The 19282-nt window shown below is 36.9% G+C and overlaps 1 protein-coding gene across 2 annotated transcripts in view; it reads right to left on the reverse strand.

Moving 5' to 3' along the window:
• The window catches only part of PLA2G4A (phospholipase A2 group IVA), a 132010-nt gene that overhangs the window by 6303 nt on the left and 106425 nt on the right, over positions 1 to 19282 (reverse strand). For both annotated transcript variants that reach the window (XM_059673257.1, XM_059673256.1), the window contains 4 exons: positions 18577 to 18819; positions 13574 to 13758; positions 4988 to 5183; positions 3370 to 3527 (listed from right to left, as the gene is read on the reverse strand). In XM_059673257.1, coding sequence (XP_059529240.1) covers positions 3370 to 3527; positions 4988 to 5183; positions 13574 to 13758; positions 18577 to 18819 — 782 coding nt within the window. The remainder of the gene's footprint in view (positions 1 to 3369; positions 3528 to 4987; positions 5184 to 13573; positions 13759 to 18576; positions 18820 to 19282) is intronic.

A 19282-nucleotide genomic window follows, 5' to 3' on the forward strand; every position in this document is an offset into this window, starting at 1 on the left:
AGCTCTGACAGTCCACAGCAAGCAAATGTGTGTGTTGCTGGTGTGGATTAGTCACCTGCTCTATTCAAATGGTGTGGGAATGAGTGATTTAGCTAAAGACTGAGCCTGAGGGAGTCTCCAGCATCCTACCCCAGCAGTTTCGTTGCTTTTTATCATCACTTATCAAGAAGCTTTGGTTCTGATAAAATACATTTTTTCAGTAAAAAGTAGGTACAAGGAAGAGTTATCAAGGGAGAGAGAAAATGTCAGTGAAAACTGGAAGTTTTACCTGGGTGTGAGGTGCACTCATATGCACACACACACACACACACACACACACCCAGGAATTACTTGAACACAAGTTTCAATGGTCATATAATTTAAGAGGAAGCCTATATTTATTCATTCAAACAATATTTATTTACTGCCCAGACTGGTATTACTTATGCAGACCTGCCTATATTCTCTTTTTTAAAAAATATACTTTTATTGATTTCAGAGAGGAAGGGAGAGGGAGAGAGAGATAGAAACATAAATGATAAGAGAATCATTGATCGCTGTCTCCTTTACGTCCCACACTGGGGATCGAGCCTGCAACCCAGGCATGTGCCCTGCCCAAGAATCAAACCATGATCTCCTGGCCCCGCCAGCATGGCTCAGTGGTTGAACATTGACCTATGAACCAGGAGGTCAGGGTTCGATTCTGGTCAAGGGTACCTGCCTGGGTTCTGGGCTTGAACCCCAGTAGGGGGCGTGCAAGAGGCAGCTGATCAATGGTTCTCTCTCATCATTGATGTTTCTATCTCTCTCTCCCTCTCCCTTCCTCTCTGAAATCAATTTAAAAAATTAAACACACACACACAAAATCCCATGACCTCCTGGTTCTTAGATCAAAGTTCAACCTCTGAGCCATGCTGGCTGGGCCAGTTTATATTCTTAATTCTGGGCTTGGCAAAGATCTTGAGGTATATCCATCATGGTATAGAATACAGACACACATAGGTAAGGTTCCCATTTAATGAGCAGCTTCTGTTTGTCAGGCACTGTTCATACATCACTTGATTAAAGATTCACCACAGCCGTTATGATAGATGCTGCTACACCTGTTTTAGAGAACAGTCAACTGCGGCCCAAAAAGTTTAAGTACCTTATTCAAAGTCACCCAAGTAGCCTGTCTGAGATCTAAACATGATATAAAGCCCGTGACCTTGCTTCTATATACATGCTGTGCGGGGAAAGTTTTTGGAAACAATGAAAATCTACTTAATTCAATGGTTTGTGAAGAATCAACAGGCAGGACAGTTACCTGGGAACTCAGTCAATTTTTGTTCAGGCTTTAACTTTATCATCTCTGTCAAACACCACTTTGAAGACTGTTTGTAAAATATATAAATAAAACTATATCATTTTTATAGCAAATAGTTTAGCAGGTTTTATATAAGCCAGAACTGAAAACAATGAGAGAAATACAGATGTTTAAGCTACATATATAGTCATATATATATATATATATATATATATATATATATATATATATATTCACACACATGTATACACAGGGGTAGGAAAAATAGGTTTATAGTTGTGAGTACGAGAAACACAGTTTATTCTATTATTATTATTTATTTTTTCATATTTTTTATCTTCTTTAAACCTACTTTTGTGCCCCCCCCAATATGTGTGTGTACCTTTTATTTTCTCAAGTGCAATAAAGAATTTATATATTCCTACAATATATTTTTTTCCATTTGAGGGTAACTTGTCAAGTATAATACATTTCATCCCAAGGAATATTTAGTTTTTAGTTTATTGGTTTCATACCAGAAAAATAGTTTTACTCTGATATGATCCCTTAGTTTCTTTTAACTGCAGGGGTTTTATAAAACAACTCTATTTGGAAATGTTTGCTTTTTATAAATCATAGATTAAAGTACTGATTTTCTCTTAATATTCTTTATATTTTCATCATCGCAACAGAAATAATGTAGCATAGGGATTTCAAATGTCCACTGCTTGTGAGATAAAAAAGGAATAAATACATTTAGAAATTGACATATGCTATAAAATTTGTTAAGCATGCTCTACATTAATTATCACATATTATTCATAATGAAGGGCTAACAAGAAAGCATTTTAAAAGGTGCAGCTGGCATGGCTCAGTGATTGAGTGTCAACCTATGAACCAGGAGGTCACAGTTCAATTCCCAGTCAGGGCACATACCTGGGTTTTGGGCTCAATATCCAGTGTGGGGCATGCAGGAGGCAGCAGATTGATCAATGATACTCTCTCATCATTGATGTTTCTATCTCTCTCTCCCTTCCTCTCTGAAGTCAATAAAAATCTATATTTTTAAAAAGTTGCAGGAACTGAAATTTATTGGGGAAAATTTCCTACATTTACAAAAGTTAAAGGTATTGGTTAATAAACAGATTACAGTATAACTGTACATAATTGATCATTATTAGTCTCAGGCCAAACTAAACAAACAAGCAAACTAGATGTGCCAGAAGTCTATTAGCTCACAAAACCCAATTAAATCTCAGATACAAAGAACAGTCAGCCACACACAGCGTGTTCTTTTGAGCCATTCACACAGTCTCCAAAAAGATTGGCAAATTATATATGATGCTTTTCCCTCTCCATTTAATTTCCTTCTTTTTTCTCTGTTTTCTTATTTTCGAATGTGCAAAATCCAATCGGGCTAATGAACTTTGGCTTTCACAACTGATCATAACTTTGCAGACACTATGATTTGGAACAAGAAGCCAACACGATTCCAATTACACAACAATGTTCCTTAATGGTGAGTTAGCAACTAAAGAATTTCACACGTGGGCACAGCATCTTAGCAGCAGATATAGAAATGATCAGAATGATACTGAAGAGAATAATCTGTTTCTAAAGTTTCCAAATCAAAGCAAACTTGATATCTCAAGGGCTAAAAAATGAGAAAGCTGCTACTTTTGGCGACATTCCTAAGATCCAGAAAAATAAAGACACTTAAAATTCATTAACCGCTCTTCTGGTTATGATCACTTTTCTACTTTTACATTTATTTTTATCGCTTTTCTTCCTACTTCTAATTTATTTTGCCATATTACAAATACATTAGATATCTGGGAAAGAAACTGAGTATTAACCAACCCGCCAATAAAATAATAGTATAAAATGTAGGCTCTGTCCAGGTGGAGGCATTGATTTTCTTATTTGTGAATTTTATAGGGTTCTTCTGGAGATTAATAAAATAATTCATCAAAAATAAAATGGTGCAATTTGGGTGGTGTTATTCATAAACCTTGTTTTTATTTTTAATTAATTAAAAAGAAGTACTGGTATGGTCATGTGATATGAAATATTTGACATTGTCAATGATCGGAGGAGATACTTACATCAATGTTGTTCAGGGTATTGAAGTACATCAGATCATGCAGCCTCTTGAATGCTTGATTTGGATATTGAAAGTTAAAGGTTGAAAATGGTGATTCAGGGTCGTCAAAAATATCAAAATCAGCTATTTCTTTCTCTTCCTTAGTTTCTCTTGGAACACCTAAATATCAAAAGAGTCTCAAGTGGAATATTTGGAAAACTACAAAATATCTCTAAAACCCAGGGAATGAAACATACAAAGAGTCATGAACATAACATGGGGAGCCCCCATTGAGGTCATGTAATCTGTATATACACTGTTGTGTCCCCAACATATTGCCTGGGTGAGGACTTCTGTGTTTTGACTGGGCAACTTCCAATTGCCAGGGTTTGTACCTCTGTGCCCAAGGGCCTTCTGTCCCCCACCCAGCCCCCACCCCCACAACTGTGGAAGTCTGATTAGCTCATTAGCACAAGGCTGGAAACTGATAAATCACTCCTCCCAGGCACCAGTCAACCAAAGACCCTAAGGACTTAGGCTTTAAACACCTGAGTTCCTTGCCTTTTCCTGTGTAAGGGGAAGGACGATTCTGCAGCGTAAGTTCTATTCCATTTCCTAGCGTTTCCCAGCAGGATAAAGTCTCTTCCTCGTAGCCGACTCTCTGACACATCTTTTGCTGTCAGTTCCTTATCAAAGTTCCCTAGTTCACGCAAACACACTATATGCACTTGAATCCTTTGCTCAGAATCAGCTTTTGGAGGAACCCAAAACCAAACACTATCTAATTGCCTTCATGCCACAGAAATCCCCTAATCAGCCTTGAGAATTAACAGCGATAGAAAATTCTCTAGGTTTCAAGTATTCCACTCACTGTTTAAGAACTTTGAGTCATAAAAACTCCCATCCCTATCGATCCTTTCTCTGTCTCCCTCTACCATCTATAAAAAGATCACTTTCTTCTCCATAGTCCCCTGTTACGTCCTCCAGGACTATTTTTTTACAGCTATATATTCTGGTCGTAAAAATAGTCTGATTTTTAGGCCTTAAGGATCCTGCCTGTCAGTCTCCAGACCTCCTTTGGTTAATCAATATTTTCCAGGAAACTAAAGAGTTTATGGCTCCTCAAGTTGTGGTACGACAGGATGACTTGCTTTGAACTTGATTCTTTTTCTATGGAATATAACCTGGCAACATGGATGAAAACCATGTTGTGCTGCTCAATTACATTCATCTTGTGGTCAGCTCAAATTCCCAGAACCTCTGTAAGATTTGTTATGAAATAAGGGCTCCCTTAAATGGTTATATTCAAAATATTTAACAAACCCTTATGATAAGGGCCCCAACCAATCACAGCAAACATAATTGGGGCTTTTTGGAGTAAAGCCCCAGAGATTTTGCAGAGCTAGTTGAGCCAGTTATTAACCCTCCAGTTTCTGGACGGTGAAGAACCCAGGGGATCAAGGAGTGAGAAAGATGGGGAGCACTGGAGGGTCTCGGGATAGCAGCTATTCATCAAGGGAAGGGAAACGTTCAAAGTTGTAACAGCCGGTACAGCAAGTGCCAGTGTGGACCAACTTACTATCAGTCTTGCTCCTTTACCAGATTTCTCCTTTGCAGAATACAACCTATTCCCCACGTACCTGGAGCCTTGTACTTTCTGAAGTTGATGTTGGCCAGAACAAAGTGGATGACAGTTGGGCAATCCTTGTCCATATCAGAGTTCTTGGGTTTAAAGACATAGCACTCCTTTAGTCCTTCTCGATCAAACACATTAGGGTCGATCTTGGGGAAGGGGAGCTTGTTCATTTTAGCCCACTTTTCTGCAAGCAGAAGTTCCTATGGAAGAGAGGGAAAGATGCATTTGGGAAGTTTCGGTCTTCATTTGTTCGGCTGATCTGGCCATCATTCAATATTCACTAGGTGTGTACTATGTGCTAGCACTGTGCTTCTCGCTAAGACAAACCAGGACCCTCCTCCCAGAAAGCTCATCATTCTCAAAAACCTTAAAAGCACTCCGTGAACAACCTCAGTCCTGTTATGTTAATTCTTGGTTCACAGCTAGCTCCATAGGAGGCACTGGAAATTTTATGAATGAGCTGAACTGAATGAAATTATATAGATGTAATTGCTACAAGAGAAAAAAACAGTATGGATTCTGGGCATTTATAAGCCCTGTGAATGTTTTTTAACCCTGAGGAGTCAATGAACCTGTTACTGAATTTTTACCTATATCATCTACACACAACTAATAATAATTAATAAATGTTATGTATGCAAAAATATTTTACCTATGTCATTTCCACACAACAAATGATCATAACTTTTATATATACAAAAATAGTTGAGTTATTCTGCTTGACTTTTTTGGTAGTTGTTTGCTTTTTTTTTTTTTTTTTTTTTTTTGGAGGGGGCATGGTTGTTTCTGCTTATGACAAGAAGTTGAGCTTCTGGCCATGTTATCATTACATGTGCAGTGGCCAAGTGTGGGCGGTACAGAGGTACCAGGAGCGGGGAGGATTGTGCGATTGTTTTCACACGCTAGGCTCCCTTCCTGGGGAGAGGATTAGACCTCCCCACCAGAATGAGAAGACAATTGGGACAGAGCCAGAGCAGCTGATCTGTAGCTGCAGACATGGAACGTGACCCAAGAAATACGCATTTGTTGTTGGCCACTAAGATTTTCAGTGTCTTTCTGCATCGAGGCTGACTAAGGCAATGAGTAAGCACACACACATATTACATTTAAACTGGAGAATATAAATCAACACGGAGAGGTGCAGCGAACAGAACTTATTTCTATTTATATCAGCTTACGGGGGAGTGGGACAAGTCAGAAACAGGCGCTGGGGCCAGACTGTCTGAGTTCAAGTGTGAGCTATGTGACCTTGGGCACATTTCTGAATGTTTCCACACTCAATACCCTCAAATATAAAATAAGGATGGTTATAATAATACATATCTCATAAGATTGCTATTAGAATTCTTTGAGGGCTGAAGTATGCAGCGATACTCCGCTATTGGTACAATGGAGATCATAAATGACAACCAAACAAACAGGGACCAGGCTATCCACTATCCCTGAAATCATGGGCTCCCAAACCCACTGCATGTATATCTCACCTCTTCCTTATCTCTCTGCATCTCATTTTATAGCCTATAAAATAAAGTTAATGATATTACCTTTCTCTGGATTGCTGTGAGGAGTAACTAAGCTAATGTATTTTCAAAACCTCAGTAATTTCTATTTTAAAAAAGTACTTTAGGTTTTTTAAAAATATATTTTTATTGATTTCAGAGAGGAAGGGAGAGGGAACAATAGAGATAAACATCAATGATGAGAGAGAATCATTGATCAGTTGCCTCCTGCATGCCCCCTACTAGGGATCGAGCCTGAAACCTGGGCATGTGCCCTTGACCTGGGACACTCTATCCACTGAGCCGAATCACCTGGGGCAGAAAAGAAGTACTTTAAAATAGCACCTTAAATTTAGAGAAAAATATCCTTTTCATTGGATATTTTATAGAGAGTAATAGGATTGTCACTGTTCTTTGGATTGTCACTGTTCTTTATGCTTATGGAATGTCATGGATTTAAAAATTCTCCCTGAAAACCACTCACAAAGAAATAAACATATGGTAGAACAAAAGATTTAATATTAAATCTTATATTCAAGCATTAAAGTACATTAAAGCATTTGTTTCATAAATTACTAAACTAAATACAGAGTGAGCAAAAGTAGCTTTATAGTTGTTCATACGGAAAATTAATACAATCATTAAACAATAACACAAGAATAAACTGTGTTTCACATACTCACAACTGGAAACCTACTTTTGCCCACTCCTATTTGATTCTATTTCACTGAAAACCCCATGCATATTAACACTTCCTTGCTTGAAACTTGAGAAAACTTTTAGCACTGACTCCTTTTCCCCATTCAGTTGAATTACTCAGCTTGTTGCTTATCTAGCACTGGTATTCATTCAAGACTCTTCAGCATCAAAATAAAAGCAAAAGTTCACAGTGTGGATCAATTGCGTGAGACCAAAGAGAAAAAAAGAGCTTTCCAGTGTTTACAAACATGACTCAAGAGGATGACCAAGGATGTGTGGATGTGTGGAGAAAGAGGAAAAGGGGGATTGAATGAGGTAAAAGGCCAGGCTATTTTTAGATAGATATTTCACGCTGGAATTCGGAAGTGATGGAAACTTTCCCTTTCCTTATATGATCCTGATGTGGAAGCGATTAAAACCAGTGACTATAAAGATTACAGGATGGAAAAACCATCTCCTCTAGGATGTCTCATTTCTCTGCTTGTAAAGACAGAAACAAGGACACAGACTATGAGTGGAGCAGATGAGTTTGAAAAGAAGGCTCCACAAATTAGAGCAATATGCCAGAACTGTGTTCTAGGATAACTCTCCATCTTGGTTGTTACTCGACACCTCAGATGCTTCAGATTTCCAGAGATTAATTCATGGTAAATTTACATAGTACTAACTGAAATTATTTTCTGTGGAGATAACAATTTGATAGTATCCTTCAGAGTAATACCCTATAAAATGTTTGTGCTCATTTTTGAGAATTAATAAAACATCTTGAAAGACAGAAGACAATCTAAATAACAGAAATATAATTAAACTATAGTATGAATGGGATATATTTTTACCTATTTATAAATAAGAAATATATTTATATCTATTATTATAAATTAGCTTTTCTTTATATGAGTATTTTCTCTGTACAAACCTAGGATATGCACTTTCTAAGATGTTTCTCATTATTTTAAAGCAATTTTTAGATTAGGGACAGTTATGAAGTATACATATGTAAATACATTTACAGAATCTTTAAAAATTATTGAAGCAACTAACATAAGATACAAAAGGTAAAAACTATAATTTAGAAGTCATTATTCTATGTTTTTTGCCATTCTCATTTCTAATAAAAGGATGCTGGTATTAGGATCCAAGAGCTTTGTAAAGCAACGTGCATGAAAATAATTTTCTATGTCTAATTGTGAATAGAATTTACACAACATTTTGCAGTTCTCGTTAGTTTTTCTTCACTAAGAGGTTACAGGCAGGGGAAGGATGGGTGGATAGGAAGAGATCAACCAAAGAACTTGTATGCATATATGTGTAACCTATGGACACTGACAACAGGATGGTGAAGGCCTGAGGTGGGGTGGAGGGGCACCTAGAAGAGGTCAATGGGGGAAAAAAGGGGATATATGTAATACTTCTTTCATTTTGTGAAGACTGGCTCAAATTTTCCTTCCTTCTCTCTTCACGTTCTCCTTATCTCACTGCCTCTTTCTTTTCTTTTCTCCCTCCTTCTTTCCTTTTATTTTTAAGAGAATGAACTCATTGTTCTGGATTCTGTTCATTAAGCATTTAAAAGAGCACTGAAAAACTGAGCTAGATATATGGCAACATAATGTACAATAACATAATTTACAGCACAATAACTCTAATCTATTACTCTCTATAAAATTTAGTAAGGTGAAAGGGGAAAGTATCTAATTGCAAGCTCTGAATCCTCCTATCTTCCTTACTTGTTTCTCAAAAGATCCAAAGGTGTTTTGTTTTGTTTTTCTAATTTCACAATCTGATTATTTTGTAGATAAAGACCCTGGCTTACATTCATGGCCAACATTAAAGGATAATCCTATTAGAATAATTCCTGAATGGACCCTAATGGTAAGCTAAATTTGCATGGCATATATCTAACTTATTAAATGTTTAACAAAAAGAAATGACAAAGTGAAACACAGAGCTGCTTTTTAAAAAATCAAATAATAAGAGTATTACTGAGATTCATCAGGCTCTTTATATCTGAACTATTTATTAGGGTGTGTGTCTACTAATTTAAAAAAAATAGTATTACTGACATTGATGTCATCAACTTTCAAGGCCAGTTACAATACAGATATAATAAATAAAATGGTTGCCTTTATCAAAAGCCAAGATATCCATCATTTTCTATCTCCCTGACAAGATCTGAAAATTATACTTATGAAATGCTAATAATAGTAGCTGTGAAATAAAGTTAATGGTTCTAATATTTTGCCTAGCATTTATGGTTTGCTTTTTTAAAAATATGTTTATTGATTTCAGAGAGAAAGGGAGAGGGAGAGAGAGAGAAACATCAATGATGACAGAGAATCATTGATTGGCTGCCTCCTGCATGCCTCCCACTGGGGATCGAGCTAGCAACCTGGGCATGTACCCTGACCGGGAATTGAACCATGACCTCCTGGTTCATAGGTTGATGCTCAACCACTAAGCCACACTAGCCAGGCTATGATTTGCTGCTTGTTTTTTTAATTACAAATGATATTCATATTTCAGTCTCAAAAATAGAAAATTATTCATGATTTAGTCACCTTAATAAGATCATATTGCATATATCCAGTTATTACATTGGAATTTCTCCCCTCCTTCCAAAAGACTTCATGTATATTTCTCATCAATTTCTAAACCTTATTAATTATATCTAAAAAGTAAAGCATTGTTAAATAAATTTTTGCATATTCACAATAGAAATATCATGCTGTGTTTATAACGTTTAAAATTTTTTTACTGGCATGGGAAAAGAATTCCTGATATAATTTTAAGTAGAAAGAAGCAGTGTGCAAAGCTATATGATCCTGGTGCTCACACAAACACACACACACACACACACACACACACACACACACAGACACAATAATAATAATAAGAGGGACTAAAAGAAAATACCAAAATATCAGCAGCTGTTGTTTACAAATAGCACAAGCACTTGAGATATAGTCTAAATTTCCAAATTTTTTACAGTGAGCACATATCCTTCTTAATTAGAAATAATCAAAGTACAGTTATAAGCTCACAAACTACAGTCATTCTTTTTAGAGATACAAAACTATATTCTAAAACTTTCTTCCAATTTTCCCAACACCATTTATTGAATAGACTATCTTTACCTTATTGTATGTTCTTGCCTCCTTTGTCAAATATTAATTGACCATAAAGACGTGGGTTTATTTCTGGGCTCTCTATTGTATTGTGAACACAGATTATGTATTATGGAATTGTATACCTGTAACCTGTATAATTTTATTAACCAATGTTACCCCAATAAATTCAATAAAACCATAAAATAAAAATAAATAACACTTTCTTTCAACAGCAGCTCTTAGAAGAGGCAGAACTCTGATTTACATATAAAATGGTGGCACTGACATTCAACTCCCACTAGTTCTGGGGATAATAGCTATTTATCCCCAGAACTAGCTTCTAAGCTGTGGTCTCAGAATCATCTACTGAAATTTACCTCCCACTGCTGCTCAGGGCAGCCTGCTCTTAGTTTTCATAGTCACCCACTCTGGCGTGGTGCCTCATTAGTATATGCTTGGATTACAGTGAAGCCTTCTTAATCTTAATCTTTTGCCCTCCACTCTCCATTCTCAGATTAATCATCCTATAATTCCAATTTCATGAAGTCATTTTTCTGCTGGAAACCCTTCATTGAGTCTCTCTTTTCTATCATCCAATTTTAAATTCTCCCCTAACGCCCTTCTAATGGGAGGTTTATCTCTATCACTTCTAATTAGCTCATGCTCAGGTTCTCCAATGTGCTCATTGCCATCTCTGTACCATCTCTGTGACTTTTCCAACCTGTTCCATTTATTTCCCTGCTCATCTACTTTGATGCACACCAATGCATTCTTATACAAATCTCCTATCAATGGACTTCATGCATATTTCTCATCAATTTCTAAACCTTATTAATTATATCTAAAAAGTAAAGCACTGTTAAATACTTATGTAAACCCAAATAACTATTTTTACAGTAAATTTCTTGGTTTCCTTCAAAATGTATGTTATGTATAAGATTCTCCCCCCACCCCCAAAGCTAAAATGTTATGGAGATCAAGAACCATGTTTTACCATTGACTGTGGAACACAGAGCAGAAACAAGTACAAGTGCAGTGTGTACAGATGCAGCTGGTGATGGGAAAAAGCATTCAGTTCTCATTGTGGAGCCTGGCAATTGGGTCCAGCTTGACCATTTCTTACTTAGCATTTCTCCAGGCAGGTCCTGGGCTAGGCTTTTTTTGCCCGTTGTCTTATTTAATTTACGGATGTGAAGAGATCACTTATCTCACCAATCCTTATCTACTTGGCTGAATACTAACTGGCTCAAGACATAATCTGAAAGCATTTTAAAAATATGAGATTTTATAAATATTAGAGAGTTATAACCATTATTAGTCTTGAGAGCAGTTTAATCATAGTATAATAGAAAGGAAGCCAAGTGTCAGAGGACAAAGGTTATCACTGATGTCCTGATTCAAGATCATGGACCATTTCACTTCATCTTTATGAGTTTCCATTTCCTAATCTATCAAATGTAGATGACCTCCATCTCTCTTACAGCATTTCATTCATTTACCCCCAAAAAATGTTTCCTATATATTTTGGCTGGCTTTTATAAGGCAATTAGGACAAAATACACAATTAAAAAACACACAAATAGTGTTTGAGTACCCATGGAGTTCACCGACAGTGGAAACAACACACACATACATACATCTATATATATAAAAGCCTAATATGCAAAGTGTCCCCTCGGGAGTTCAACCAACCAGGAGTTCGATTGCTTGCTATGACGTGTGCTGACCACCAGGGGGCGGCATGGAATGAAGGGAGGCCCTAGCCAGCAGCCGGCAGCCGACAGGGACCCTACCCATGTACGATTTTGTGCACTGGGTCTCTAGTATAAATATATATGTAAATAAACAGACAGTACACCATGAAAACTGCTGTATTTGTAGAATTTACTAAGTGTTTCATTCTGAAGCTGTACCTGTGGAGGTCACGAAAGATAACATTCAAGATGAGTCTGAAGACAGTTTGAGGTGTTTCAGGTGGAGGGAATGTTAACAGTCACAGTCTCACTTGGGTGAGGCCGCAGGGCAGCCCAGCAATCTTTCTCTATTGCCTATTCAGAACTTTTTTTCTCTTTTTTTCACAGAGGCAGACTTTTATTCTCCCCGTACCCCTGGCTTCACTAACCCCATCCTCTCATTCTACAAAGATAACTAATTCCTATCAAAGTTAGAAGTCATCAGATGAGTAGTTTCTTAACTTCCTTTCTCCATGGCCAACTACAAACCTCCTTCCACAGCCATTATTTCCTCCCTTCCCTCTTGCTCCAATATGGATGTTTTCATACTACTCTCCACCTGTAATTTTACATCTCCTCACCCCTGTAACCTTCTCTGGGATGTGACCCTATTGTATACGTCATCTCTCCATTCTTCAATAACATCTTCATTAATGACTCCCAGCCATCTGCATGCTCAAGTCTTTTCTATTAACAACCCAACCCTCCACACACACACACTTTTCCTGTTCTCCAGATACAGTCCATCTTCTTCTTCCTGGATAGTCTATAGAACTGTATTTTCTTAATTTCCACTCATCCCTCAAGTCACAGCAGTATGATTTGTGTGCTCACAACCCTATTGAAACTTCTCTTGGCCAGTTCACCAAGAACTTCCTTGTTGAGTATCTGCAGTTGGTTTTCATAACATTACTCCCTTCCTTGATCTGCCTCCTTTTCCCCTGATATTGCTGTTGAATCTTCAAGATACTATTTTATGTTCTCTTATCTTCTCACAGAATACATGGTTTTAATTATCTTTTTCCTGCTAATTCCCAAATCTCAGCCTAAGTTGCTTCTTGAACTTCAGATATATTGCATCATTCTTGTCCTGCTCAGGACTATGAATTTTAATGTGGGTGAAGGGTTATCATTAAAAAGTTCTTTTAAGCAGGAGAGGATAATGAGATAAGAAATTGGAATCAAGAGGATCAAGATATTCACAAGGCATGCAAAGGAATCTACACTAATAAAAGAGAAACATGCAAATTGCTGTCACTCCGCTACAGCCACCAGCCAATCAGGATGCGTATGCAAATTAACCTAACAAAGATGGCGATTAATTTGCATATGCAGGCGCAGAGCAAAGACTGAAGACTACTGAAGACTGAAGACAACTGAAGACTGAAGAGGCTTGGCTTCTCCGCTGCAGCCAGACCAAAGGCCTGGGTCCCAGCCCAGGTGCCGAAAGAAAACCGGTGCCGGCAGCCAGGGGAAGGAAGGCCTATTGCACAAATCTTCGTGCAATGGGCCTCTAGTGTGGTAGATAATAGGATGCTACATAAATTCTTCTTACCTTGAATGGAGGGCTAGAGTCACTTGGCCTTGCAGAAAAGTCAAAGGAGATGATGAGATCAACTCCCCTCTGAGGCCTCAGGATCAAGGGGTAAGGCAGGTTAAATGTGAGGCCACTATCCACTATATGAATCTTTTTACTTTTGACATCCAGAGGCTCATATATTTGCTCAAATTCATCAGGATCTTTTAAAAGGAAAAAAGAAAGAATGAATTAAACAACCATTTAACATTACTTAGGGAATAAAAATAATTTATTATATAAACACGTAAGATAGAATTCCATATGGCTAGGCTTTGAAGACAAACAGAGCTGGGCATGACTCCAACTTCAGCAATTAATAAATTAATGATTGTCTTTAGCTCTTAGTTTCTTCATCTGTAACATCAGGGTAAAAGAATCTATCCAATAAGTTGTTGGGGGATTAAGTAAGATAATGCATGGAAAGTACATTGTTCAGGCCTTGGTATTAATTCTAAGCTGTGCAGCATGATCCCTCTATTAGCATTACATGGGTCTTTACTGGTTTAAACACAGTACCTCATACATTATCTTATTTAAGTCTTATTACAGATGTGTGAGGTAGAGGAAATCTATAAATAGAAGACAGAATAAATTAATCTCTCAAGTGATACAACTGGGGAGTGGCAGAGTCTGAATGGGTATCACACTGCACCTCTCCATTAATGGTGATGGGAGTTCAAGAAAATAATCCTCTTTTAAATCCAAGATTACATTTGAGAGAAAATCATTACTAGTATGTGGACCAATTCCCAACTCTGGCATGTAGCTAAACACCATGATTCCAACCTCTAGATAAATTGACAGAAAGGTATGTTTCAAAGCATATAGTTTTGCAAAATATCACCAGATATTCTATACACAAAATAAGAATTCCATGATCAAGCAGGTTTGAGAAATATAAGATTCGACAGCTTAAAGTAATGGGCAATTATATTGTGTGTTCCCCGTTCTCCTTACTATACCTTGGACTTAGAGCACTTTTTAAAAAATGAAGATGCTACTTAATCCTCACATAGGTATCACTATTATTTCTATTTTGTAAGTGACTTGGAATAAAACGTGAAGATGGTTGCATTCTCCCTAACCTGCAGTTCCATCAGGATCAAGGTTGTTGGGTTTTAGTTTTACTTGACTTTCCTATCATTGTTTACTAAGGCTGATACTATGTAACTGCTCAAGATTGTGCAGCCAATAAATAGCCCAGCCAGATCCCAATGTAAGTCTGCCTTTAAAGTGCTATACACGAGGCCCTTTTAAGTAGAACTTCTCAAACTCATTAGAGAATCCCATTGCACTATGAAGAAGGGGATGAAGTTGTTAGTTTTTCCAAATTTATTTGAACTTGAACCCCATTTATATATAACATCTGCTAAAATATCATGGAGCATTTAAAAATGCCACTATGGAAGGATGTCCTCCCATAATTCAAAACATACATGGTTTTCAAACCTGAAATGAGTTCATCTGATTTTTGGATAGGTATGGAAACACGCTATGTTTTATAATTATGACTGTTTCCTTACAGTGGGTCAGCCATGAACATTTTCGAAGGTCATTTTATAAATATATCACACAGATTCCATTTAGGATGCACAAATATTTGGAAGTTTGTGTTTTGAACTCTGGCCTGAATGAACTCGTGTCTCAATTTCTTATTCCAGATGGTGTATGTCACAGTAAATAGGGTAAACACAAAAGTAAACAGAGAAGAAGTCATGTAACTAATGGACAGTTCCTCCAAAATTAGTTTCTACCCGTATACAACTATTTTGAAGTAAACAAATGAGGGGGTTTTATCATCTTGTTTTCAAAAGATTGTCTGCAAGGTGTAGAAATAGGGACAAAAACAAGGCACTAATTTTTCTCATTATATGTTAAAAGATGGTTTTATTCTAAGATGCTCATATTTTAATTGGTACAAAAAATCATAAGGTAAACGAAAATATAAGATTTTCCCAACATAATATATAGACTAGATAAAAATATCAAGTCTTGTTTTGCATAGTGGGGAGTGTAAAAATAAAAATAAAAAGTATGGTATTTTAACTGTATAATACATAGGAGTTTTAATAAAAATTAAATGAACCAAGATGATTACAGTTTATGTTAAATCCTTTAACTTTTCATCTCATACACATGGTAATCTTAAAATGTAAGGTAACTGGAGAGAGATAAACAGGGTACATCTTAGTAAGGACATTGCCTGAAATATCACTTTTGAATTCAACAAATTCAGTCTAAAATGCAGTCATTTTTAGCAATGTTAGTCTGTATATAATGAATTTGAATAAACTTGACACAGACTCATCTGGATTTCTGATTAAAATCAATATATTATGTACATTTTTTTTCCAAATAGATAAATGCAAACTGAGTGAAATAGAATTTTAACAATAGACACTCTAAGGAATAAAATGTAAAGTTCTTTCCAAAGATCATGAATTTAAAACAAATTTAGATTAAAGCATTTCAAAATATCTCAACAAATTTGAAATTCAAACTTAACTGAGAATGCTATATTTCACCTAGCAACCCTAGGGTTTGTATTGAAGGTATATATAACCAGACATTGACGCCATAAACATAACACAAGGTATAGTAATTCTACTTCTCTTGTTTAAATAACACTTCTGAATCTACATAAAAAATTGACAAACTCCCAGGAAGTTGTTAAAATGTGGAGTGCACAAGTGCAGAAGGCAAGCGTGCTGTGCAAACCACAAGGAGCCACGCTGGGTGATGCGATCACAGCAATAACGTAAAACAGATGTAATAAAGTACACACAGAGGAAACGTCCATTTTTACATCAGCAAGACAATGACTAATAAAACTGAGGGCCAGGGGGAAGGGAGTGTAGCAGAAGGGAAAGGCTTTGAGGAATGTCAAGAGGCCTGTCTCCACTCTAGCTCCGCTGAGTCATTTTAGGCAAAGATGAGAACTATCTTCTGTAATCTTCCGTTACTGTGGAGTAAAAATTACTTAAGAATCTTTTTAGGGAGTCTAAATACTCTACAAAGCTAAGTTTATTTGAAAGCCCATCATCATTCATCCATAAAGCCTACGTTTCTGAAGAAGACACATTTAACTGATGTTATAATGGAAATGAATATAATCAAGTGTCACAACTTAAAAAAATAATGTCACAGATTGTAAGGTCAGGTATTTTTTGGGGGGGGGTGGATGAATTTAAAAATAGACATTGACTTTATCACAAATCGACTTCCATTCTACTGTACAGGAAAGGGTTTGGATTGAAGGTATATAACCAGACATAACCTATTATCTGAGGCTTTAATGCCATAAACATAACACAAGGTATAGTAAGTTCTACTCCTCTTGTTTAAATAACAGAGGTAACTTTTCTTTTTGCAATTTCCATTATGCTCAAGCAACACACCGGAACAGCACTACCAAAACAACAACATCAAAAGCCTTGTTCTAATTCTATTGTATAGGTATGATGCTTAACCAAAGAGTAGTAGAAAGTTTTTTGGAAAAATACCATTGACATTTTTTATAGCATCCAGTCAATGTCCTTAGGCAGAAATGACTGAGAATTGACATTTGGGCGGTTAAAGGAAAATGATGGTGTGATGAAGTAGAAAAATTTAAGATGACAGGATTATTATGAGAAAGATTATTAGTATTGATTAGTCACCAAGGTAAATTTAACTTTTAATTTGAAACATGGATGCACAGAAGAATAAAAAGAATTATTCTTGGGATTTGGCTGAGAGTGAGTGGCTTCTTGCCAGCTGGCCTTAAGAAAGTGAACTAACATTTCTGAGAACAGAGGGCCAGATACAACAGCCTGACGGGCACTGCAGACTGGCAAACTTCACTCCACACTACCCACTGCATCTCATGTATGACTGCCCTGGACTGGAGAGTCAGGCTCAGGACCAAGGTTACCAGACTCCCTTACAGCTCCAGTCTGAATCTGCTGAGACTGGTCGCTGGCCAAGGAGAAACACCCACGTGAGATTTGAGGAAGGAAATGAGACAGAGGTTATGTTTCTGCCTTTTCTATTGCCAGGCACAGTTGTGGGGGCGTTTGTTTTAACCTTTCATTCCAAACACAGGGTAATCCTAAAACGTGGAAATATCCAGAGCGAGATAAACAGGGTCTCTCTTAGTAAGAACATTGCCTGAAAAAGGACTTTTCAGTTCAGTAAGTTCAGTCTAAAATGCAATTGGTTGTTGTTGTTGCTTTTGAAACAACATAAGCATTCTTATTAAATGTGTGGGGTGATATTGGTTAATGAAATTGTAGAGATTTCAAGTGTACAATTCTATGATACATCATCTGAATATTGCATTGTTTACCACGAAAGTCAAAAATCTCCTCCCATCATTTTTAGCAATGTTGGTCTGTAAATAATGCATTTGAATAAGCTCGACACTGACCAAACGGGGGTTATTCTGATGTGTTTTTGAAATCATTTCTGGAAGCTCCGTCTGGAGCTTGTTCTTCCAAGCCTGGGAACATTTTTGTAAACATCTAATTTCCTGCTTTAAGCCCCTTTCAGTTAAACAAGGGAGTGGGGTTCCTCTTTTCTGTGAGTGAAACTTGACCAATAGAGAGAAGATCTAAGGTCTGTCTCAATATTTCAATGAAAATGTTCTATGCTGACATGATTATGCTACTTCCTGTCCAATGTATTTTTCCGAAAATAAAACCCAATACAACAACAGTTATTTGAAGCCCCACACATACTAAATGCATGTTTTTGTAACTGTCTAAACCAGTGTTTCTCAACCTTGGCTGCACATTAGAATCACCTGGGAATCTTTTTTTAAAATCCTGATTTCTGGGCCTCATTCCGGCCCAGAATGAGGCCTCCGGAATGAGGCCCAGAAATCAGGGTTTTAAAAAGATTCCCAGGTGATTCCAATGTGCAGCCAAGGTTGAGAACCACTGAATAAGGAAGGAAGATCTCCTGAATTAGCTTCCACGGGTTACATTTTCTGTACTTACCTGTTACAGCTGCATCCAATTCATCTTCCTCCCAGGACTCCTGTGTGTCAAAGTCTCTGAAAGGAGACAGGGGGTAGGATGTATTGAGATTCAAGCCCAACATGAAGTTGTGCACCTTCCCAGCACGTCCTTCTCTGGTATTGAATAGTGTTGAGTCACTCATCAAGGCCATTATCATACGCTGGACCCAACTTGCTTGATTATCATTTTGATATTCCTCTTCAGCATCTTCAGCTTCAGTACCTAAGGAAAAAGAAAGCATCATTATACAGATTCCAAAATTCATTTTTTTTAAATCATCTTTGGGCAACTGAATGTCAAAATTAACAGTGAAGCTCTATGGCTTTTGATTTAACAAATGTTTATTTGCATAAGTTAATACACTAAATATTTCAGTTAACTATTTTGGTCCTTAAATTGTTCTTGCTTTACCCTTTACCTATAGCTAGTCTAAGATTGCATTGTTGACAGTGTCACGTGGTCTAATCTTAGATTTTTTTAGGCAAACTTTTCTTCTTTCTCCCCTTCCCCTGTCCTTTTCTCTTTTTTTGCCTTATTTACACAAACACAAATAAACACACAACACACACACAGGGAAAATCCACAGTACCTTATTGTCTTTATTTCCTAAGTTTCCTTCTCTCTCCTGTTTAGTAAACTTCCAGAAATCATGTAAACTGAACACAGACAACGGAAGGATTCAACA

This window comes from Myotis daubentonii, chromosome 18 (genome assembly GCF_963259705.1).
Source record: "Myotis daubentonii chromosome 18, mMyoDau2.1, whole genome shotgun sequence".
NCBI classification, from domain to species: domain Eukaryota; kingdom Metazoa; phylum Chordata; class Mammalia; order Chiroptera; family Vespertilionidae; genus Myotis; species Myotis daubentonii.